Source organism: Ictalurus furcatus, chromosome 19, assembly GCF_023375685.1.
Source record: "Ictalurus furcatus strain D&B chromosome 19, Billie_1.0, whole genome shotgun sequence".
NCBI classification, from domain to species: Eukaryota; Metazoa; Chordata; class Actinopteri; order Siluriformes; family Ictaluridae; genus Ictalurus; species Ictalurus furcatus.
In genome coordinates, this window is record NC_071273.1 from 13,342,191 (window position 1) to 13,365,306 (window position 23,116).

General features: G+C 40.2%; 1 protein-coding gene across 1 annotated transcript in view; it reads right to left on the reverse strand.

Annotated features, from left to right (window-relative positions):
* Positions 1 to 19,218, reverse strand: part of phf21b (PHD finger protein 21B) — a 74,748-nt gene extending 55,530 nt beyond the window's left edge. Inside the window, exons 1-2 of the mRNA XM_053649799.1 lie at positions 18,754 to 19,218; positions 17,827 to 17,892 (exon numbers count right to left, since the gene is read on the reverse strand). Coding sequence (XP_053505774.1) covers positions 17,827 to 17,892; positions 18,754 to 18,807 — 120 coding nt within the window. The 5' untranslated portion in view covers positions 18,808 to 19,218. The remainder of the gene's footprint in view (positions 1 to 17,826; positions 17,893 to 18,753) is intronic.
* Between the last annotated feature and the right edge of the window lie 3,898 nt (positions 19,219 to 23,116).

A 23,116-nucleotide genomic window follows, 5' to 3' on the forward strand; every position in this document is an offset into this window, starting at 1 on the left:
AGAGATTTAAAAAGATCTCCAAATTATTTGAAATGCATCAAATAATGCAGCTTCCACTGTATGGAAAATCATCTACAAATGGAGCAGATTTCAAAAGACTGCCAATTTGTCCAGGACTGGCCTTCCCAGCAAATTCAGCTCAAGAGCAGACCGTCTGATATGAAAAGAAATCTCCAAGAACCCTAAAATTTCATCACAGGATCTACTAGAAAGTTTGTGTCAAAGTGCATGCTTCTACAATCAGAAAGAGATTTGACCTGCATGGGAGGCATACCAGGAAAAAACTTTACAAGACTACAGGTTACAAATGAGTATACAGGCAAAGAGCAGGCCTTTTGGAATAATGTGCTCTGGACAGACGAATCAAAGATAGAGTTGTTTGGCCACAGTACAGCAGACATGATTGTTACAGACCAAAGACAGCTTTTCAGGAGAAGCACCTCATACCAACTGTGAAGCACGGTGGTGGAAATGTTATGGATTGGAGTTGCTTCACTGCCTCAGGGACTGGATAGCTTACATTCATTCGTTCAACTATGAACTCTGCATCGTATCAAAGAGTGCTTGGAGATAATTTGAGGCCATTTGTCCGAAAGTTTAAGTTGAACCAAAAGTGGACCTTTCCACAGAATAATGATCCCAAGCACACTCGCAAATCCACAAAGGAATGGCTCAAAAAGAAGAAATGGAGGGTTATTATTGGCCCAGTCAAAGCCTGGATTTGAATCATATTGAAACATGGAGGGATTTGAAATGGGCAGTACATGCAAGAAAACCCTCAAACAATTTGCAATCTTGCAGAGTGGTCAAAAATTCCAGCAAGCAAGCAAAACGCCTACAAGAAGTTATTTCTGCTAAAAGGGCCAATACTAGCTTCTGAGACCAAGGGTGTACTTACTTTTCCACAAAAGAATCACACATCTATTGATATTTCTGTTGAATAAATGATTGAAAAAGCTAATTTACCTTGTGTTTTTTGTTCAGGTATATCAACATTATTAATAAGCACTGTTTTAAAGAGGATCGAATGTTTGCTTGTCCAAATATGTCAAAAAAGCCAACAATTTCCATGGGGTGTACTTATTTTTTCACATGACTGTAACTTTGTGAAAAAGGGCAAGATGTTCAGTCTGAAGTACTCTGTGCACTCTTATTATTGGTTCTTCTTGCACCTCATTACTTCATCCCAGCGAATGCACACCAGGTGCATAAGCGCATGTCTACGAAAAAATTGATGAAGGCTTCAAAGTTTACATTTTCCTCCGTGTACTACAGTAAAGAACCGTTGAAGCTGCGTATCCAACCTAAACATCAAAGTTCGGATTTCTGCACTAGGACAAAGATGGTTGTGCCTTTGATGTTCCCTATGAAGTCAAGTGTAGTGCTGGCTGATGGTGGGTGTGGTCCAATCTTTCTGGAGGCTTCTCCATCTTACTATGAAATCTACATCAAAGGAATACTGCAGTCATGCTGGCCATGGGATTTCTGGTCATCACAGACTGTTTCAGGAACAGCAGCAGCAAAAGTGGCTGTGTCTCATTAGCAAATGCTTGTCATGCATTAGAACAATTACACTTATTTTTCAGCTTCAACTGAATATCTGGATTATTTGAAAAATATACCAAATACCAAAAAATATTGATTTAAAAAGATTTCTTTCCAGCATTACAATGAACGGTTACTACATAGCTCATGAATAGGCTTAATAAAATAACAGGTCATTCTAGGTTTTTTACTGGTTCCACGCACTATTTTTGCAAAGACATGCAAGTGTGACCAATGGACCATTGGTCTCAATCGCTGGGACCTGCATTTCAAGTCCTGATTTGTTCATTTGTCACAAGTCAGACTCAATATGAATCTCAATATCCACTGGCCATCTCCCTAACTGAAGCACTTGCATCCAAAATTCATTTTGTTTGCTGAGGTGAATCATTTTCGGTGTGTGGAATTGACTCCAAAGCTTAGTTCCAATGCCTGGGATCAGTGACTCGACTCTGTTTTGGACCGACTCCCAGCACATTTGATATGAACCAAAAGTAGGATGGCAACTTGGAGACTTGACACACAACATGTGTTAGAAATATATATTGTGTGCTACTGGGTCAAAAAAAATTTTTTTATAAGTAATATAGTACTTATAAACTTCCTGATTCAAATAGGTCCGTTAATTGTGGCATGGAGTAAAGTGGCCTAGTGTATACCACAGCACGCTTCATAACATAGACCAACTAACTGGTAATAAAATTCTTTTCCAGCTAATTTTTTATTACTGAATTTTATTGATCATTGTGATTTGATCAAATACCTGCTGCAGCCCTATTTGATACAGTTGGCATAATACACACGTGCCTTTTGCAGATGTCCTATCCCGATCGATGTTCTGTACATGTCACTGCCAGTGATAATTGTGCGACACCTTATCGCATCCAGCCCAGAAATAAACGCCTTTACCAAAGCATATCAAATGTTGGGAAAAATATACGTTGCTACACAAACTTATTCCTTTCTGCTTTATTCTGGGCTCTTATGTAGTCTTTCCTAGGCCATTTTCCAAGGCACTGTTTATGTCACTGTAGCTCTGATTACGAAGGATTTTAAAAGATTATATTTTGGCGCAAAACTAGAAACGCATTATCTGCATTAAAGCAGCGATGCCTTGAGCGATGGGAGAGATCGGGGAGGAAAATCAGATGGCAGAGGGATTCCAGGATTAGATGAACAGAGGCACAGCCCTGACAGCTCATCAGAGCTTAACGGAGACCTGATCCCTACCAACACCTCCTTCAGGCCACAAATATCAGAGATCCCACATCAAAATCATTAGACTGCCAGACACCACTGAATGGCAGAAACCAATAAAACACAAAAGTTAAATGTTTAATAAGAAACATCTACAGTCAGCAAGTTACCTTTATGTGGCAACTTCTTGCCTGTTCATGTAATATACCATAAATGCATTCATCATGGTTAAAATCTGGCTGCTCTTCACCCACTGACAACCTGTTGCCATTTTTTTCCATTGACCAAATGTGTTGTCTATGCTTCCTGAACCCAGGCTCTATGGGAGGCAGCTTCATTTGGCATCGGCTGCTGTGATGTAACAGCCTGGCAAGACAGGACGTTGTTTTGGCCACAACCAGGAACTCTTTGTCTCCAACATGTTATACCTCAGGATATAAATAATCAGAGCATCATGGGATGCGCGTGTCGTCCTGTGTCTACTTTATGTGCTTTGACATGGTCTCAACTGGGTGGTGGTGCACGTTTCATTCACAGCTCGTGGCAAATCAGGACAAATCCCTCTGGACCTCTTGGTAAACAAGGCCAGTGTAGTGCTGGTGCTGTAAGAAAAGCACCCTCTGCTTTTCATCGGGGACAGGTTTTCTTCTGTGAAGGATTCAAGACTAGGTTTCTGTGAAAGTACTTTCATTTGACTTTCTAATGGACAACTATTGTGTTCAAGTCCATCCAAGTTCTTAGGGGGACTACACAGACCTTCTTCAGCCTACCCATACTCAAATCATATTGCTTTTAAATTCTACAATATCAATTATCCATAAGCATTAAGCTTATTTGCATAGTTAGATGATGTTGATATATTTCCTTTATGTAGTGTTGGGAGATTGATTTGTACCATGATAAAGCTTGCCTTTATGATGTTAGGCTTCGGCTGAGGTAGCCCATGGATGCAGCACATAGGGTTAGCGCCCAGCTCTAGTTCCATTGTGATATTTCTGTCTTCCATGGAATCAGATTTCTGGTTAATAGCCATACTTAAACAATGTTTAAAAAGCACAGTAAGATAACTTTGAAGAGCTAAAGCTTCAAAAGCTGGTTATATAGACTGGACAGTGAAAGCCAGGATTCGGCCTAACTGCAGTGCAGTTTTCCCAGAGAGACTGAGGAAGATTGGGTAAATGAGTTGGAGGTTGTGGCAATGAAGTAAATGACCACAGTAAGGGGGACTTGAATCTGAGGAAAGATGCTGGAATGATACCCTGGAGCTTATGACATTGCTTCCTAATAAACCTTCTAAACAATAGTTTCCTCTGAACAACCACAACATTCCACAGTAAGTGAGTGTCGTAGAGGTTGGAATCAGCTCTTTTGAAGAAAAAAAAAGACAGCAGCGACCAAAGCAAATGGTATTATGTAGCTTTAGGGGACTATATGTAGTGATTAAATGCCTGCACAAGTGTGGAATTACAGTACTGTAATGCTGCTTTTGCAGGAAACACAGGGTTTCATGCTGTACCTTCTGCACCTTTACGTATCTACTCCGAGATGACACGGCAGGTGCGGGTGACCTAAAAAGACACGCCACACTGCCTCACAAACACTACAGGCCGTGTTCATTCGGAGCACAAAGTTTGTATTTGTGTCTGAGAAAAACATCTCGCAAAAAAGGCACCAGCAAGTCCAATCAATTTTTAAAGGCGCTTTGAAGTCATTCTCCAGTTAAGCACATACAGGATGCTATTTTCTGTTCTCAGCCTTTGTAAGACAAGTAAAATTAAGTGTTAGAAGTTAATGCAAATGAGATGTGTGCCTTGAACATGACAAATCGCCCCCCCCCCCCCCCCCACACACACACACACACACACACACACAAACTCTCTTAGCTAACATCATTCCAAGCCATCAACATCCAGATCAGAATCACGGCAAAGCTTAAATCTAGTTGTATAAAAACATAACCGATGAAGTGATGAAAGTGTTCTGCTATCAGAACGTAAAACACTGGCCCAAATTTAGACCCTTATTAACTAAAGCTTGAAATACGAGTCATACACTATTAACCTGAGTAAGAGATCTTTCTATAGAGCTCTCGTCTCTCATTTTGGTAAATGAAAGAAATGAAATACACATTTCACTCTTCTGGTGATGTCTGTATAGCAGAGCAAATCTATTGTGTGTGGCTGAGGGGAAAAAAAAATCCTTGACAACCACTTCCTCACCCACACACTCTGAAAGGGAGGAAGTACAAACAGAGAGAGAGAGAGAGAAAGAGAGAGAGAGAGAGAGAGAGAGAGAGAGAGAGAGTAACAAACAGTCCTAGCTAAGAGACTACAGGCAGTAAATAAAAGAACACTTGAATGGCATTAAAGCACTCCACTCTCTCACTGGTGGTTAAAGTATTCCTAATTTACTTCAGAGAGGCAACAACTATAATCAATTGACCAAATCATTTGTTGAGATGCAGAATGTATATTTGACAACTCATAACAAATGGATATTTTGGAAGCCGAACAGCTTACGTCATATTCCATTAACACCAGCACGGGTCAGGATCTCATGGGTTAGGAGACATCAAAAGTGCTGATTTTGAAATTTCCCTGAGTACCAGCCAGCCCAGATCCTGATAGTCATTACTTAGTTTAGCATGAAGATATTAAGCCCTCACTCGGAGGGCAGACAGGCACTGTGTCTTTTAATTACAGATTCAGGGTTTCTCTCTTATGCCATAATTGTTTTGTTTTTTTTTCTTTCTCAATGTCATCCTTCTGCCTTGTTACCAAACTCTCTGCAGATCATGATATTCCAGCAAAGCGTGGCCATTCCACTCATGATTATTTTTCAATTCAATTGTGCAAGAAATGGATTCCTACCCTTCTGGTCCTCAGAGAGAACGAGAGAGAGAGAGGGGGGGGATAGAGAGAAGAAGAAAAGAGGCTCCCTTTTGGGAGTGAAGTGAAGGAGAAAGAGTGAGGGAATAGCCGACAGACTGATGAAGTCATCTTTGAAAGTGTTGGCCTGCTCTAATAAAGTAATCCTATAGGTCAACTAACGTGATCTAATCTCGTTACCTTGTTACTCTCCGCCCAGCAAAGAAAGCCACCGTCATACAAAGGCTCAAACAATAGAGTGTTGATTCAGGCGTTGGCCTTAAATCAATTTTCGATTTCAGATGGTTCACAGAGCTACAAAATTACCCCATTTCACTCAGATGAAAGCTTTTGTGTTTCTCTATGTCGGCTAAATTAGAGAAGGTAAACACCACCGTCTCTCAGCGAAAAGTACGAAAAACAAAATCAAATTAGCAGCCATAAAATTATCCTCATGGTCTCAAAAGAATGAACAGGCAATTGTACATATTATAAAGTCACTGGCACATTCCTTTCACGCGTGATAATGCTGTGTCGGCTCTGATGTCTCTCGTCATGGCGTTACACGCGCTACAGTAGTACAGCATGTCCGTTTCAGGCCACAATCTGCTGAGCTCAGTGCAGCTACTGTCCGACATCTGCAGGTGTAGTAGAAGTAGGGTACCAGCACAGCAAGCTTTGCCTTGAGATCCTGTCTAATTCAATCAGATCTGTGGTGCTTCTAACAGAACCCTTTAATTAAACATGTCTCGCACACAGACGCTGCAACGTGCGGGTCCCCATTCTCTCCCTGTGACAGAAATATGACTTTTGTGAGAGCTCCTTCCATCACATTAAGGAGGAATTCAAACGGTAGTCAGGGGAGAGAAGAAAAAATGAACCGCTAATCAGAGAGAGAAGTCATCTTTTGATACATTTGTTTTAAGGATCAAGTCAAAACTGGTGAAGGTCTGAAAGTCTTGTTTTTTGTTGTTTTTAAGAAGGCAGTGTTCCTCTGAATGATGCTGCCTTCATTACTGTCAACACAATCTCAGGAACAATTAAGAAATTGCAAGAGAACAGAGCGAGAGAGATGAAGACGCGAGAGCTCGGTGTTTGATGATAAAGTGTGTTGGCGTGCTGACGGTGCGAGAGTGCTCAATGCTCGTGTCAGGGGCTAATCTGCTGACCGCAGGCATCCTGTTGGTCTCTCCCGGTCAGTGGGCTGCAGAAGCACTGGGTTATCAGGCACCAAAATACGATCAAGGAGAAGTCAATATGGCCGTCGTAATCCGACCGCTGTGGCCTTTACTGGCAGGTGATCAGAGTAGCCCCTGATTCTGATCTAAAAACAACACAGATTTAAGTGCTCAGGCACTGCTTTGGTAACAGTACAGAAGACGAGTCTTGTCTTTGAAATGCTTTTGTGTGTGTTGGCTCGCTTTCAGTGCTGCTGTGTTCCGAAGTTTGGGATTTACACCAAGGCTTGTGTGTTCCTGCTCACTGACTGATAAAAGCTAGCGTTGTGCAAGCTCCTCGCTTGTATACCTCCTTTACTCCTGACTATATGTGCATACAGGAGTGGTCTGTGCTGGCAAAAAAATGTGCTAATGCCACATAAAGCCTTGAAAAGAAAAATGGTATTCATCGATTCAGCTGAACTCAGTCATTCTGCTGATGGCATGGTACATTGGAAGAGAGAAAAGCAGAATAGAGTTTATGCTGTTGAAAATAACTAAAAGTGTCACTGACTTGCTTTGTGTGTGTGTGTGTGTGTGTGTGTGTGTGTGTGTGTGTGTGTGTGGCACCCACTGTGAGAGAATTCGTTGCTACGAGACTCAGGGTAAGAAAAAGAGGCTTGAGTAAGTTCATTAAAACCAGGCTTCTGAATGAGCCTGTTCTCCATGGAGTCTCTGGTCACCAATCTTTTGTTCCCGTCAGCCTTGGTAATTACTATAATATGTTAACCCATTCAACCATAACACCCTAACAGACTTTATAAGTGGCTGACTTCAGTCCTAGGATCTTTATTGCTCTACACTGCACTGAATCAGCATTTCAGAATTTGGCTATCATTTAAGTGCATCGCTGAGATTGTAAATGTTCAGTAACACTCCACAGCGGCGCCAGTTTGACTCTCTGGTGAATCTGTCATGAGGGAGCGTGTGAACTTTACGCTTAATATCAGTCGCTGTTGCCATAGGATACCGCGACTTAATTAAAAACGTGGAGGATCTTTTGCAAATATCGATTTTGCCAATATAATTGATCATACATGCTGAGAAATTCATGCAAGTGGATACCTGTGATGTAAATGTTTGATTTTTTTAACAAAAGAGCTATGAAGTATGAAAAATGTCAGTTAAAACTATGTGCAGATGTTATATTCTACACCTAGAGGACTGCTGAGGAAACATCATATTTGTAGCTTACATCTGAGTGTTTACTCAAGCTTCAATGTTCAGCTTTCAAATGTAATATAAATATAAAGTAGAAGGTACTCCGGGACAAATTTGAAATTATTATGGCAATTTCCAAAGCCTTTTGAATATGAAAATCAAAGCCCTTTTTTGTCCCTCTAGAGGATAGTTTCTAGCCCAAAGTGCATGCAGGAATATCTGCATTGTTTGAAGGGTGTTCTTACCTCGCTTGCTTCATAACTTAAGGCAGAAAAAGGAAATATTTGAAAAAGATTATATGCTAATCGCACATTTCCTTATGTGCAGTCTGAAACTGTCTACTACTTTTATCAAGATCATACTGTAGCTCTCACTCATGTAGTGTGACACACTACCGTTACTTCTGCACACTAATACGGTCCGTAGAAATGTAAATAATCTTGAGGATTTCTCCCTCACGAGCATTCAGGAAAGTTCAATCGTATTGGATTTGCATGTAACATTGCATACAAGCAAACGGCGGGTGTCTAGTCATTGCCAGCGACAGCTGTTCTTTCTAGATGGTTTGTTTTGCACTAATGCTCAGCTGTAGTTGGTTTTTAATACTCCCCTCCTACTGGTTTTCTGCTGAACACTCTTCTCGATGACTTGCCTCTTTTATTTCCAAGATGACAGAAGATACATCAAATCTAGGCCAAGCGCAGATCGTCTTAATATTAAGAACATTAGCTTCGCTGTCTCACTGTTTCCCGTGACATGAGCGCCACATCACTGCATCTTGCTGTGCTTCGGTGTGTTACGTGTGTCTCTACTGGGAGGACGAGTGTCAGAAGTGCAAACTGCAGAAACGTCCTCTCAGCTTTAAAATGTCCTCTCCGTTCCGATTTGGAGCGCAGCCCTACACCAAACGGCCATTTCAGCTCCAACCTATTAAGGCGCTGGAGAGAAAATGTTTTCTAAATGACATATTGTAATGTTAATGTGATAACAGCGCGACGCTAAACATTAGTTAAAGTCCTAATACTCGCTAATATTCTCCATGCATGAATTTGTGTGACTATTAAAACTTTATATATGAGCTATAAAGACTAATGCTTTGCAGTCCTATTAGCCAGACAGACTGTTCGCAATAAATATTAGCTTTGACAACTGAACAATATCACTGATAGAACCTTAAAAATGGTTCCTTAGCCATTTTTTGCATTAAATAATAAAGTGCTTGACACAGCGGCTCTACAAACGTCTTTAAACAACAGAAAAGTGGCTAAGTGTTTAACTTTATCAAGAAATCCAGATATCTAGAAATATGCACATTAGACACACCTCCAGACACCCCACCCACCCACCCACCGACCCACCCACACACACACACACACACACACACACACACACACACACCATTCCCTGGTAACCTGCTTTTTAGGCATGGCGATATGGACTTAAAACTATATGAGCATATTTTCTGTTATTTATTGCGATAACGATATCAGTGACGATATAAATATAGCACCGTGCACCACTGTTATTAGCTATGAGTGATATCTGTGATCTTCAGAGACTCAGAAACACAAACACTGATCTAAAAGTAAAACTGATTTTCTGTAACCAAACCAGATTGTAGAAGTAGCTCCTCGTTTAGTGATGAACTCCTCCTCAGCTTCACGTCCGCCTTCCGCTGTACTTGTTTTCGCTCTGCACGTGAGCTGCGAACGGGTCGCACATCGTCACACACAGAAATACATCATCAACTAGGCTTTAACGTTATTATCACGGGAAGACAATCTCAATCTGGAGAATTTCTACCGGTATATCGCAAACGATAAGATATCGCCCATGCTACTGCTTTTATATTTCATGTTTTTATAGGCTTTTATATTTCACACACAGTTTATATTCCATGACAGTTTGCCAGTCAACATCCAGTTTCCAATCACACTTCCTTCTGTTTCACACTCAGAATTTTAATCATGCAAAGTACGTTATATAAAGCTTAGCGTGACTTCTAAAAGTAATCTTATGCGACGCAAACAATGTTCTAGTCTATCTAAATATCCGTTTCGTCTTTTTTTCTAACAAAGCCCGATATTGGGAATTGAAACGGTAGAAACACAACCAAGACATGAGATGACGTAGAGGTAATAAAAAGTTATCGGGTGGAACCGAGCTGAAGAACAGTGCTGCCAAGCACGCCGGGTTAAATTTTCATTTGGTTGTTGTTTATTTCCAGCAATGGATAGCTTTAAGCTATTAGAGCTTGTTATTATCTACGTTTCTCATCTTACTCTTAAAGCCCTGTCCGCAGGTAATGATGATGATTAATGTTGGACTTCGAGCTGCAGAAACAAAGAGCTACGTGGAAGCAAACGGACAGACCGCGTCCATTCGACTGCACGTGTGGCTTTTATTAAGATTATGGTACTAATAAAGAGCAGTGCTTCCCCTGGCCTAATCATGTTCTTTGACAGAAAAAAACAAGTACTGATTATAGAGTTGAGACTGAACCTGTCATCAGCCACCCTTACTCGTGGCTGTATGCCGCTTTAATCCAGTTTATGAAAGAAACTAACAAGCTGACAACATTAGCAATCTGCAGCACGGGTTATCTACGGCTCACACTGCTGCGAATATGATTTATCAGTGGAGTGCTGTGATTTTTTTAATGGCATCTTAACAGATATAAATTCCTGTATGCATGGCTTGCTTAGACAAGAGAGAAAAAGAGAGAGAAAAGAGAAAGGGAGAACGAGCGTTTAGGCTGGCATGGCAGTAGACGTGGGTTAATTCACTGTAGCCTTTCTCTCCCTCTATTGGCTTGCCAGCAAAGCCACATCAGCACTTTTAATATGACTCCTTGGAAATGCCTGCTGCACAATAATAACCAGGCGCTTGGCAGCTAGGAGAGGAAAAGAAGAGAGCAGATCTGCCGTCATTAGAAAAAAAGAACACTGTGCTAAGAACAGGTGCCTCACAACGTGTTTACGACACCGTTCCATAATTAGCTCCTTAAAAACCGAGAAAAACACAGCTCTTCAACACATCAGGTTCTGGCAACATCTCTGTGTATGAATCTGTTGTTTTGTGACGGCAGTGACCTTTCTGTGGCACTCAAGACATCCTGAAATTGTCTTTATAGTCCTGCTAATGACTGCCGCTTTCTAATCTACCAATATGGACACGTCTGTACCCTACAGCGTGTGAAGAAAGTAGAGGACAATGTTGGACAGAAACATAACACCACCCTAACATCTAGCATCCAATCCTCCCTTTCTCTTTCTCTCTTTCTCTCTCTCTCTCTCTCTCTTCCTCTCTGGCTTTCCCTAAAGAAGTAATAGCAAAGCTCCCACACGGCTCTCTTAATTAAGCTCAGGAACTGTTTCACATGGCCTTCCCAACACAGTGATTAAAGGAAATGGCAGACAAAGATGGGATTGGCATGGCCGGGAGTGCTTGGGAAGAAAAAGCACTCAGATTTATAGACCTAGGAGAGTTCAGGAAGAGCCTTCCACCATCCACCACACTACACCTCTCAGGGTGACATTTGGATGCCCTTTACTGGTTCATGCCTCCCCAGCACGGATTCAAACTCGTATCTAAATCCCTGAGCCTAACACACACGTCCGTCTGAGATTAAACCAGGCCTGAGCATGCACAAACCGTTGCTTGTATTTTAGTGAAACTCTTGAACATTCGTGTCTCTTTAAAAAAAAAAAAAAAAAAAAACCTTCATTTGATTTCCAAGTCATCTTAGTAACCATTAAAAGCTGCAGGTGTGGACGCACGGTGCAACACACATTCGCACACGTGTTTACTTCTACACGGAGTTTTCTAGCATGCACGCTCTTATGATGAATCATGCATTGCATCAGCTTTCTTTTGCTCCAGAGTCCAAAAAACAAAGAAAGACCGTCTACTGCCATCAATAATTAAACTGCAGTTCATAGCAAGTACAGAAAGCATCAGATGCAGATTCGCTGCATCTGTGTTCATAACATGAGGCTGAGAGAATAATGCTGTGGCTTTAACATTCATGCTCCAGAAAAACCTCTGACATGGCTCTAACGTGAAGAAAAATACAAATGCCTTCTAATGAGGTGTTTTAGGGCTGAAAAACAGAAAGTTCATTGCCAAGCGTAGCATCCTGACATTTTGTGAACTACAGAGTTATTTGATTACATAGTGTCTACATGTAGTGGACCACTTCCACCCATAATTCCATTACAGCAGATGCAAACACACAAGGATGGAGTTTAAAAGGCGCTTTTTTTTTTTGCTGCAAGTCTCTCTAACTTGCACAGCATCCAATTATCTAGCCAAATTTACACTGACGGATGAGAATAGCGAAACAAGCTAGTGAACTCCAATAACAATTCTTCACAGTACATTTAAAATGCTGTTATACCTAGGACGTACTAAGGATGTCCAGATTTTGCTTCTTATTTCCACCATTGTAAGCATAATGTTGTCTTAATAACATGCTTGTACTCATTTAAACAGGCCACTAGACCAAACAGTAAACTTCGTCTCAGACACCCCCCCCCCCGAAAAGGTAGCTTAAGAGAGACACGTTAGCGTTTGCCGATGCTGCCTGATTTCTGTAACCTTTCACCCAGCCCAAGCTGCCACAGCATCTGAAAGGGACTCTCAGCTCCCACAGGACTGGGGACCATATTATTCACTGTGCTCGCTCCAATCTACCCCTCCCCAAACTACTAACACAAGAACACAAGCCCTGCCTTTTGAATTTGAATTGAACTAGAGGTGAAAATTTAGTAACGGTCTTATTCTGAGATCTTCTGTTAAATCCAAGACCAAAAGCCTGACACCTTTACAAAGCGATTTGAAAAAACAAATATTTCTAACTCATTTAAACAACAATATGGAGACTATGGGTATCTAAACACCCCTAATATTCTCACTGGATTGCTTTAGAGGCTGAAGCCCACAGGCACAAGCGCATGAGTTAACACAGTATTGTGCAAAATGGCCACAATCAGCCACAATGTGTGATTGCTGTAGTCTGAATTTGGCAAGAGGATCCAAGGAGTCACTAGGCTCCAGCCCTGCTCACCCCTGGACCCAAATCTGACCAAATCAGTCCAAGCAGCCAATCACGTGCTTACGTGTGCCAGGCCGCCTTCCACTTAGATCATATGATCTACGCGAATATCTCCTGACAGGATGCTGAATTGTTTTAATGCAAAAACATATACATGCCAACTGCTGTGTTTGTGCAGTCCCTTTAATGCACATCTCTATGATATTTAATAGTCTATATACAGTATATAGTGTAGTTTTTATGAATTCAATTCCACCTTAATGAGCAAACCAGACGCGACAAACTCAAGACTCTTCAAAAAAAAAAAAAGGTTCAATAAGTGAACCCATTGTCTTCTGTGTGACACCAGACAGTGTGATTATAAATCAATCCTCTTCTACAACTGTACACTATAAAGTCAAAGTTGTGTTGAAAAGACCTTCAGTATTACTGCTTTTTATTTCCATGTTTATCTTGTCTTGTAAACTTTAAACTGCCCCCTGTCCACTACACTTTCCATCCATGCTCTCGCACACATTCCCTGATTGCTTTGCTCTGTTCGGCGGTAGTGCCTCAACAAATACTGGACAAAATACAAAGCAAAGACAGGATCCTTAAAACCAAGACTGTCGTATGAGGAGCTGTCCTCACACTACTAATTAAAGACTTATTTATACAAGCCAACGCCTCTTACTAACTAAAGTAGCATTGCCCCAAATCTGAAATATGGTACTCAAAAACTCAGTGCAATTCTCAACAGGGATTCGCATTGCAGCTTCACAGCCAAACACTTGTAGTCCGATGAGAAAAAAACTGAAGTGAAGACGTGGAAGAAATCCATCCGAGTTCAACGCTGTTGGGAACTTTATATTTCTGATGCAACAAACTGCAAGAATTCTACATTTTAACCTTCATGTTCTGTTCGCTATTTAATCGTGCTGTTTCCCGTTGCTCCAGGCCCAATTCCTGTCTTAGTGCAATAGAACAGTAACATTTATTTAATCTTATCTTCATCTCAGCGATGATCAGTTTATACAATCCTAATAGAATGGCAGGTGCATGTATGTGTGTGTGTGTGTGTGTGTATGTGTGTACAGGTGAAAGTATAAATAAGAGATAGAAGGAATGGGATCTTTTTGGTCCTGAATTACGAATGAATGAGGTGTTTTGACCTGAGATGAACAAGGTAAAATAAGAACCTGGACTCTAAGCTTTACTGACTCTCTAGAAGATCATATCTGGAATGTATGATTTTATTTTTTTTTATTAAACAAAAACAAAGATTACATGTATTCAAAAAAATGTGCCAGGTACTTAAGTCTTCATGGAAGAAAAATCATAATGCAACAACTTTTTTTTTTTTTTGCTAAACTGCTAAAATATACTCTTGAAACAAAAAGAAAAACATGAGCACAAGTTTTGACTCTCACATTCGTAAACAGGAAATTCTGACAATTATTCATTCACTCATTCATCTTCAATAACCACTTTATCATGGTCAGTCAGGGTCACTGTGTCTAACAATTAATATGTATGAATAATTGTTTAATCAGCAAATGATTTCCAGATGCTAAAATTAACCATTAATATTATAAAAAGTAATGCTACCTCTACAATACTCCAGATATAGCAGTCCTTTACCTTCAGTTAACAGACTGAAACATTTGCATGCATATGTACAAACTTTTACACACACACACACACACACACACACACACACACACACACACATACACATTGGTATTAATGGTTATACAGAGAATCAGCCTTTTTTTCTGCTGACTGCGTTTCATTGAATCTGGAATTAAAGGCTACCGGCTGTATGTAAAGTACAGTTATGTTCTCAAACTGTTCAGGTAAGCACCGCTGAGCTAAATGTGTCAAGGTGATTTATTTAATAGGCAGGTATTAAGTAGTATAGTATTATAATACTATACTACACACACACACAAGTACATAATTTACTAGTCAACATCTTACTTAATGCATATTTATATTTATGTCCATTTTTTACTGGTTGTTTGTCAAGGCAAGGCAAGTCAATTCATATAGCACATTTAAAAACAACTTTGATGTTGACAAACGTGCTGCACAGAGGTATCGTAAAAGGTCAATAAATAAAATAAAATCATGGTGAAGCAGTAATAATAATAAAATAAAGGAGATTAAGAAGTGAGGATCATAACAGATTAGAGCTTAAAAAGGAAGGAGGGACAAACGGATTATCAAGTATTAAGTATAATTAAGTCTAGCTTTGGCATTTTCTTCTACTCAATAACACTCATGGTAAAACTACTTTTTCTGGTTGATTTTATATTTTATATACACACACATATGTATATATACTTACAGGGTGTCTGAAATGTTGGGAACCAATGAGAGTAAAATTCAATTCAACTTTATTTGCATAGAGCTTTTAACTATGGATATTGTAACAAAGCATCTTTACAGAAATATATAAATTCCGGACGTAAATTTTAAATTTAGAGATTTTTTCCTAATGATTAAGTCAGCGGTGATGGTGGCAAGGAAAAACTCCCTGAGACGATATGAGGAAGAAACTGTGAGAGGAACCAGACTCAGAAGTAAACCCATCCTCACCTGGGTGACAACGAATAATGCGGTTATGCATAATTTCCCTTCTATAACTGTATACTATAGAGGCAGAAAGTGCAATTGTGCAACCAGGAACTTATGAGCAACGTATGAATATGAACAGAGTTATTTCTGAATTTATTTACAGCTTAAAAACTACAGACTATACTTCATTTGGTATTTATTATTTACACCATATGTCTACCCTACATGTTCACCCTTACCCTCAACCCATTTTCGCAGCTGCCGTATAATGAGTTTGTGGATTTTCCTCAACGTATTTGGATCCACATATTTACCCGACACGTTCCCAATGGTTCCTGACTCTTCACACACGCTGTCGAATATCGGCCTAACTGAATGTACAAAACCCTGAGGACACTAGTCATATTTGATACTTATACGGTAGATAAAAATGACCCGTTGTGAAGACTAGTCACTGGGTTGTAAAATGACCCGTGACCTTGACAATAATTACATTTGCACAAGTACTACACGTACTGTGGAGGTCTGATATTTACTCTCCAAGCTCCAGAGGCATAAAGAGCCAGTTCTGTAACTACTCTTAGAGACGACAGGAAAATAACGTGAGGGGAATAAAGACTGCATCCGTGCTAGCGTACTAAACAGTACGTCAAAACCGCGCACCACAACATCACGGACACACTACTTAGGGCGGTAGTATGCACTTTTAGAACGTAGCCATAGTAACACTCCACAGTCGAAAACAACTTCCTTCCTGTGTTGTAAAAATGGGAGAGCCGATAAAAGCTTTCGCGCTGTGCTGACTCGCCTTTTCTCTCCACCTCTCGCTCTCTCTCTCTCGCTTTTCCTTTAGCGCCCTTCCCCCTCCTCCTCCAAAAACAGCATCAAAGCCATCAAAATGGTAATGTTGGGTATGAATGAGACCCCCATCCCCCCACACCGCCAAACTCTCCTCTGCAGACTTTTTTCTTTTTTCTTTTTTTTTGCTCCATGTTAGAAAGAAAACCAACACCGCCACCTCCCCCCCTCTTCTCTCACAAAATGGAAGCTTCCACTATCAAACCGAAACACTGGAGAAAAACAGTACGGAAAATAGCCCCCCAAACACACTTCACACACGTCTAGAAACTACAAACACACACCAATTTCATTAATGATGTTTGAGTTTGGTGTGTGAAACATGATTAAATGTAGCAGAGGACGAGGAGGAGGAGGAGGAGGAGGAGGAAAAAGAGACGAGGCGCTGTTCCAAGTGCTGAAAAACTGCATTCCGGAGGAAACCATATCGATTAAACTTAGTGGGAAAGCAAACGCTGTACACACACACACACACACACACACACACACCATGAAACGAGTGTGAGTCGAGGTTTGTGTTGAACTTCATCAGCTTGTTAAGGAAGGAAGGAAGGACAAGGTTAACTTTACAGAAGAGGAGGGAGGATACTGACTTGTCTTCACGCGCTATTATGGCATCTGTTCATGGTGCTGAAACAGAGCTCAGCACTGAACAGCTCCACTACACTCACCCTGTCCGTCAAACACTACAAACTACACCAAGTGAAAGAAAAAAAGAAAAGAAATCCGCCTTTAATTCATCTCACTTCATCCTAAAACTAACTGTAACGCCGTTTGATTCGGGATTAAAAAATAAATAAATAAAAAAGTGAAAGTGGAGCTCGAATCAAACGCCACCACGTCGGTCACGTGACCGAGGAGGAGAAATGATCAGCACAAACCCGGAGATTAAAAAAATAATAATAAAAAAATAAAGAAGCAAAAAAAAAAGTGTCCAATAAGTACATTTAGGTTCTCAAGCTGATATCTGACACGTTTGACTAATCGTTTGTAATACTTTCAGTGGATGTGTGTGGAAAAAAAGTGGACGTTTGGCACTTTGGAGCAAACTACACCAGGCTACTCTCCAGAAACAAGAAACATGTCGACCTGCTCAAAATGGACGCTAAATTTCACATACTTAAACTAGACCATACGCATTTCTTCCACAAACACCGCGTCTCTCCTAAACCAACACCACGTTCCATTTCCTGACACTATTACATATATATATATATATATATATATATATATATATATATATATATATATATATATATATATGTTTCTTTCTCTTGTGGACTGAATAAACAGCGAGCACAAGCCCGAGTTAGGTCGAGGAACATGACTGAGGAAACTCCATGGAGGAAATATGAATTGTTCTTACTTGTTTTTCGCTTAGGGCTGTTACTCTGCTCTGCCTTTCGTGTAGTTGTTTCTTAAGCTCTCCGTCCTATAATTAAACACAATGACAAAAATAAATGTAAGTCGTGGGGGGAATACCAAAAATAAATAAATAAATAAAAGGCAAGTCGAACAAAAAAAAGTTAAACTGAAATATTAGCGTGACGTTTTCCAGCAAAGTCACATAAAGGACAAAGCTGAAAACAAACCGTCTGCAGCTCAAAGCCTTCAAACTCCACACGAGCTAACGGCTAACGAGGAGAGATTTTAACGGCGATAAAGTTTAACTCACACACACACACACACACACACACACACACACACACACACTCCCCTGCCTGCTCTGTATACACACCACTGATAAGGACGTTTATAGGTTTACCTCTCGCTTCATCTGTGCAACTAGTTTCCAAAACGGAGGGGAAGAAAGAAAGAAACGGAAGCTGTTCGAGCCGAAAGAAAGGAAAAAGTGTGTGTTGAAGTTACAGTGTTTCCGGCAGGAACAAAGCCGTTAGCCGCGGCTCACACAGCGACTCTCGCGCCTCATAAATATTCAAGTCTCGTGCTGATCTGGCTACACACACACACACAAAACCCCACCGCATTATTAGACTAACAGCTATAGCCTAAGACCTAACGACTACAAAACGGCTGTTGCTTTGAAGAAAAAGAAGAAGAAGAAGAAAAAACACGACCCCAAAATAAGTCTGTTAAAAGTACATTAAGTCAAACTACATGCTATGGCGACACCAGACCCCATGAAGTGTCATGTTAGCACCACTTGTTTTATTATTTCTCCAAATGTAAGCATACACTCGCTTAATTCCGAGGAACACTCGGTCAGAAAAGCCAGTGAGGGTGGAATAACTAACACACACACACACACACACACACTGCGATGTTTCAGTACCTGATGACATTGGATTTCCACTTTCAACGCCTCTTGAAGGCCTTGTAGTTCCATGTTCCGACTTCAAAATCACTTTTCTTCCACTTTCGCTGCGTTGTGAAGTTTGCGTGCTCCGAGCTGTGGGTTTATTTGGTGTTAAAAAACCGACATGAACATGTAGGAAAGAAGAAACTCCTCGCGCTGCCAAAAGCAAGTTCTCTCTTCTTTACTGGGCAACAAGACTCATCGCTCACTTCACTTCACGCCACTACACAAAGTGCTCCAAACACGGCGCAAACACACCGCCACCCGGACACAAACACTCCACCAGAGACAACTTGAAGCCGTGGGAGATTTGTTTCGTCGATATGTTTTTTCTTTCGCTCATTTAGAACTGAAATCGGGGGGACTATATTTTTGTCCGAGTCCGCGGCTGGATTTCACTTTGCCTGGGGAAAAAAAGTTGCGCTTCGGTTGTCAATGCTAATTCAGAGGTTCCCGGATGGAGCAGTGAAAGAAGAGCGGAACTCTCCCCCCCACCCCCTTTTCTGCCACACACACATACACACGTTTGTCTTACAATCCTTGTAAGGACCTTTCGTTGCTATAATTATCAATGTAGTTAGTTAATGCTATGAACCTTTTGGAGCCTTTAGTTTGTTTTTGTTGTTGTTGTTGTTGTTTTGAATAAAAGCCGTTGTTTGTATAATTTACCCTCGTTGGGACCACCCAAATGTCCCCACAAGGTCAAAACTGTCACATATTCCTATCTTTGTGGGGACATAAAACATTCCAGTCAATGCTAAATGTTCAGGCGAACCATAGAAAATAAACAATGTTGCAAGAACAACTCTATAGGAACTATTTCATTTTCATTACATGTTCATGGTGTGTTTACATTGTAGTCTGTGCGTAAAGTTTGCCTTCCAAGGATTTATTCCTGTTTTGATTTATTAACAAAACTTACTTTGTGCACTGACATTGGAAAATATACACCACCTTATCCTTTTGTGCTTTTTGTTTTGGGTTTAGGCCCATCTGTTTAAGTAGCATTATCATTCCACCAGCTAATACACATCAAGCAAAAGTGGTCTGAGTGAATAAACTAGGCATCAGCCATCAATATGGGCAGTAAGTGACACACAATGGCCTTTCTGTGCAGGATTAGGTTTGCGGGGAGAGCCCCCTCTCTCCCTCCAGCTCACCGTCCTTGGGGCTGTTCATCACTTTTGTCCTCAGTGTTCCCCACCTCCACCCTAAATTAACACCACCCCCTCCTTCAATGATTAAGATGCAAATATATGCACCACTGTGCCTTAACTTTACTAGCACTCAGTTATCACAATTCTGGGGGTTGAACACTATTTATACCACCATAGTCAGTCACTAAAACTTTCTCTTTTTTTTCTGTGTGGTGTTGTTACATCTGAATATGTTTTAACAGTAAACTGTGTGTCTTTTGATTTCATTTGTACATCAGTATTGGGAACATGTGACTCTGAGTGCCATAAGTTCTTTTACTACAATATTGTTGTAGGCTACATGAATCACATTGAAGTATGATGTTAGAATGATAATGTTTACATTAATGAGTCCATCTGAACGACATATGTATTACTTAATATGTATCAACACCTTTATGACACATAACAAAGAAGAGCGGAATTACATCATACAACAACAACAATAATAATAATAATAATTATAATAATAATAATAATAATAATAATAATAATAATAATAATTCCTAAAACTGAGTAAAATGTGCCACGAGAAGCCTCTTCTTATTCTACTAGCCCTTCCACTCTCTTTATCTCGTGTTGAAGAAATAATGGCTTCGTTGAAAAAATACTATGGTCTGTATATGGGTCTATATTTTGCCTATATAAGTTATGGCTTGTTATTCTGGCACATTATTTAGTACGGTAGTATGCGGATTTGCACACAACTGTCTCATTCCTCCCACTTCCGCCTTCCGCCCGCCTCCAGTCGGCGTGGTCGAGTGCGCCAGCCAATCAGGAGTTGCGGTGGGTGTATGACGTCTACAGACCGGTGCTGATGAGAACCAATCAGCTCCTCCGGAACGGGCTGGTCAAATAGAAACTTGATACGAAGCCGTTGTAACCTCAGCAGGTGTGTTTTTTCTAACAAAAGCCCCCGGAGTTGAAAAGACACCTGCTGTAATCACGTACGATTGACTGGACATAAATAAACACCGGAAGAGTTTATTCAGCACTGTATGTCTTCATTCAACACTGCTTTCGCTAGAATTATTACACAACCCTGTGTGGAAATGTAAACAATAAACGAGTAACTCAGAATATAAATGCTATAACACACATGAGTTTACTAGAACATGGGCTTCTCACCCTTTTTACAGTCAGGGATCCCTTTAACTGTGTAAAAAATATACACCGACCCCCTCAGTACAGTCAATCAAATCTAGGCTTATTATTTAAATGTGTATAATATTATTTTGGCTATTTGTTAAAGCTTTTCACCCATTCAACACTTTTTCTACATTAAAATTGGCAATTGGATTGTTAAATATACAAAATAATAAATATAATAACTTTGATGGTGGGTTATATGGAGGGTTCCGCCCTGGCTGTACATATTGGACCCCTAGAGACCCCACTTTGAGAATAATTGTACTAGAGCACTATTTGTTAGATATACAGTACATCAGAGGTTCTCAAACCATTTATAGTTATGAACTCTTTTAGTGATAAATAAAGATGCACTGACACCCCAGTACAGATATATCTTAAAAACAAATTTAAAAAAAATAGGCATGTAATTTAAGTGTGTACAATAATATTTTAGCTATTTATTTGAGCCAGTTTTTTTGTGTGTTTGTTTATTTTGTTTGTTTGTTTGTTTGTTTGTTTTTTAATTTCTGAACTTTCCAGACATGGAACCCATTTTTATTAATATTGTCATTAGATTCCAATTGACATTATTTATAGGCTTAATAACCTTAATAATGTGTTTACATTACTGTAACAAAATAAAGCAACAAAAACAACAACAAAAATCACAGACCCCTTGGCTATGCTTCATGGCCCCAATGTTGAGAACTATGGCAATACATGATAGAACAAGCTCCAGCACCATGGACAGCTCCTGAAACTGGTTCCTGTTCTTATTGATGTTATTGATGTTACTCTGCTAACATCTTGCAGGTAAAATATCTTTGATTGATTTAATATTATATTTGCATCCAACTATCCATTTTCTATACCGCTTATCCTACACAGGGGAGCCTGGAGCCTATCCCAGGGAACTCAGGGCACAAGGTGGGGGACAGCCAGGACCAAGTGCCAACCCATCACACACATATTCACACACCCATTCACACACTACAAACAGTTTGGAAATTGTTTTCACTATACATTGAGACATTTGGGTTTGAGGTCAAAAGATGAATATGAGACAACAGATCAGAATTTCAGCTTTCATTTTCTCATATTTACAGCTAATTGTGCTAAACAACTTAGAACATTACACCTTTTGTTTGAACCCACCGATTTTTTCAAGTGATCAAACATATTGGAATATGTGACTGATAGGTGTTTCTTGCTGCCTACGTGTGCCCTGTTAAACTGATTAAAGAATTAATAGTTCTGAATGTCTATTCTTGGTTTGAGCTCTGGGTCTCATCTGGGAAGACTGCATTTGTTGTTAAGAAGGATAAACCAACATGAAGACCAGAGAGCTGGCTAATGAGAAAAGCAAACCGTTTTGAAGTGGAGAAAGAGGACAAATTTATCAGAGCCATTGCACAAACATTGGGCAAAGCCAGTACAACAATTTTGAATGTCCTAAAAAAGAAAGAAACTGCTGGTATACTAGCAAGCAGACATGAAACAGGTCAGCCAAGGAAAACAACAGCATTTGATGACAGAAACATTGTGAGAGCTGTGAAGAAAAATTCAAAAACTACAGCCAGTGATGTCAACAACAACCTTAACAGGGCAGAGGTTGATGATCCAAAACACAGAAGCTCATCAGTCAAGCATGGTGGAGGTAATGTCATGGCTTGGGCTTGCATGACTGATTCTGGAACAGGCTCAATAGTCTTTATTGATGATGTAACTCATGATGGTAGCAGTAGAATGAATTCAGCAGTCTACAGAATCTGTCTTACAATTTACAGAGAAATGAATCCAATCTAATTGGGAGGAGCTTCATCATGCAGCAAGATAATGAACCAAAAAGCACTATGAACACAACAAAAGACTTCATCAGGGGGAAAAAGTGGAAGGTTTTAGACTGGTCAAGTCAATCACCAGACCTTAACCCAGCTGAGCAGCATTGTACCTTCTAGAGAGGAGAATGAAGGGAGAAACTCTCCGAAACAAACAACAACTGCTGAAAGAAG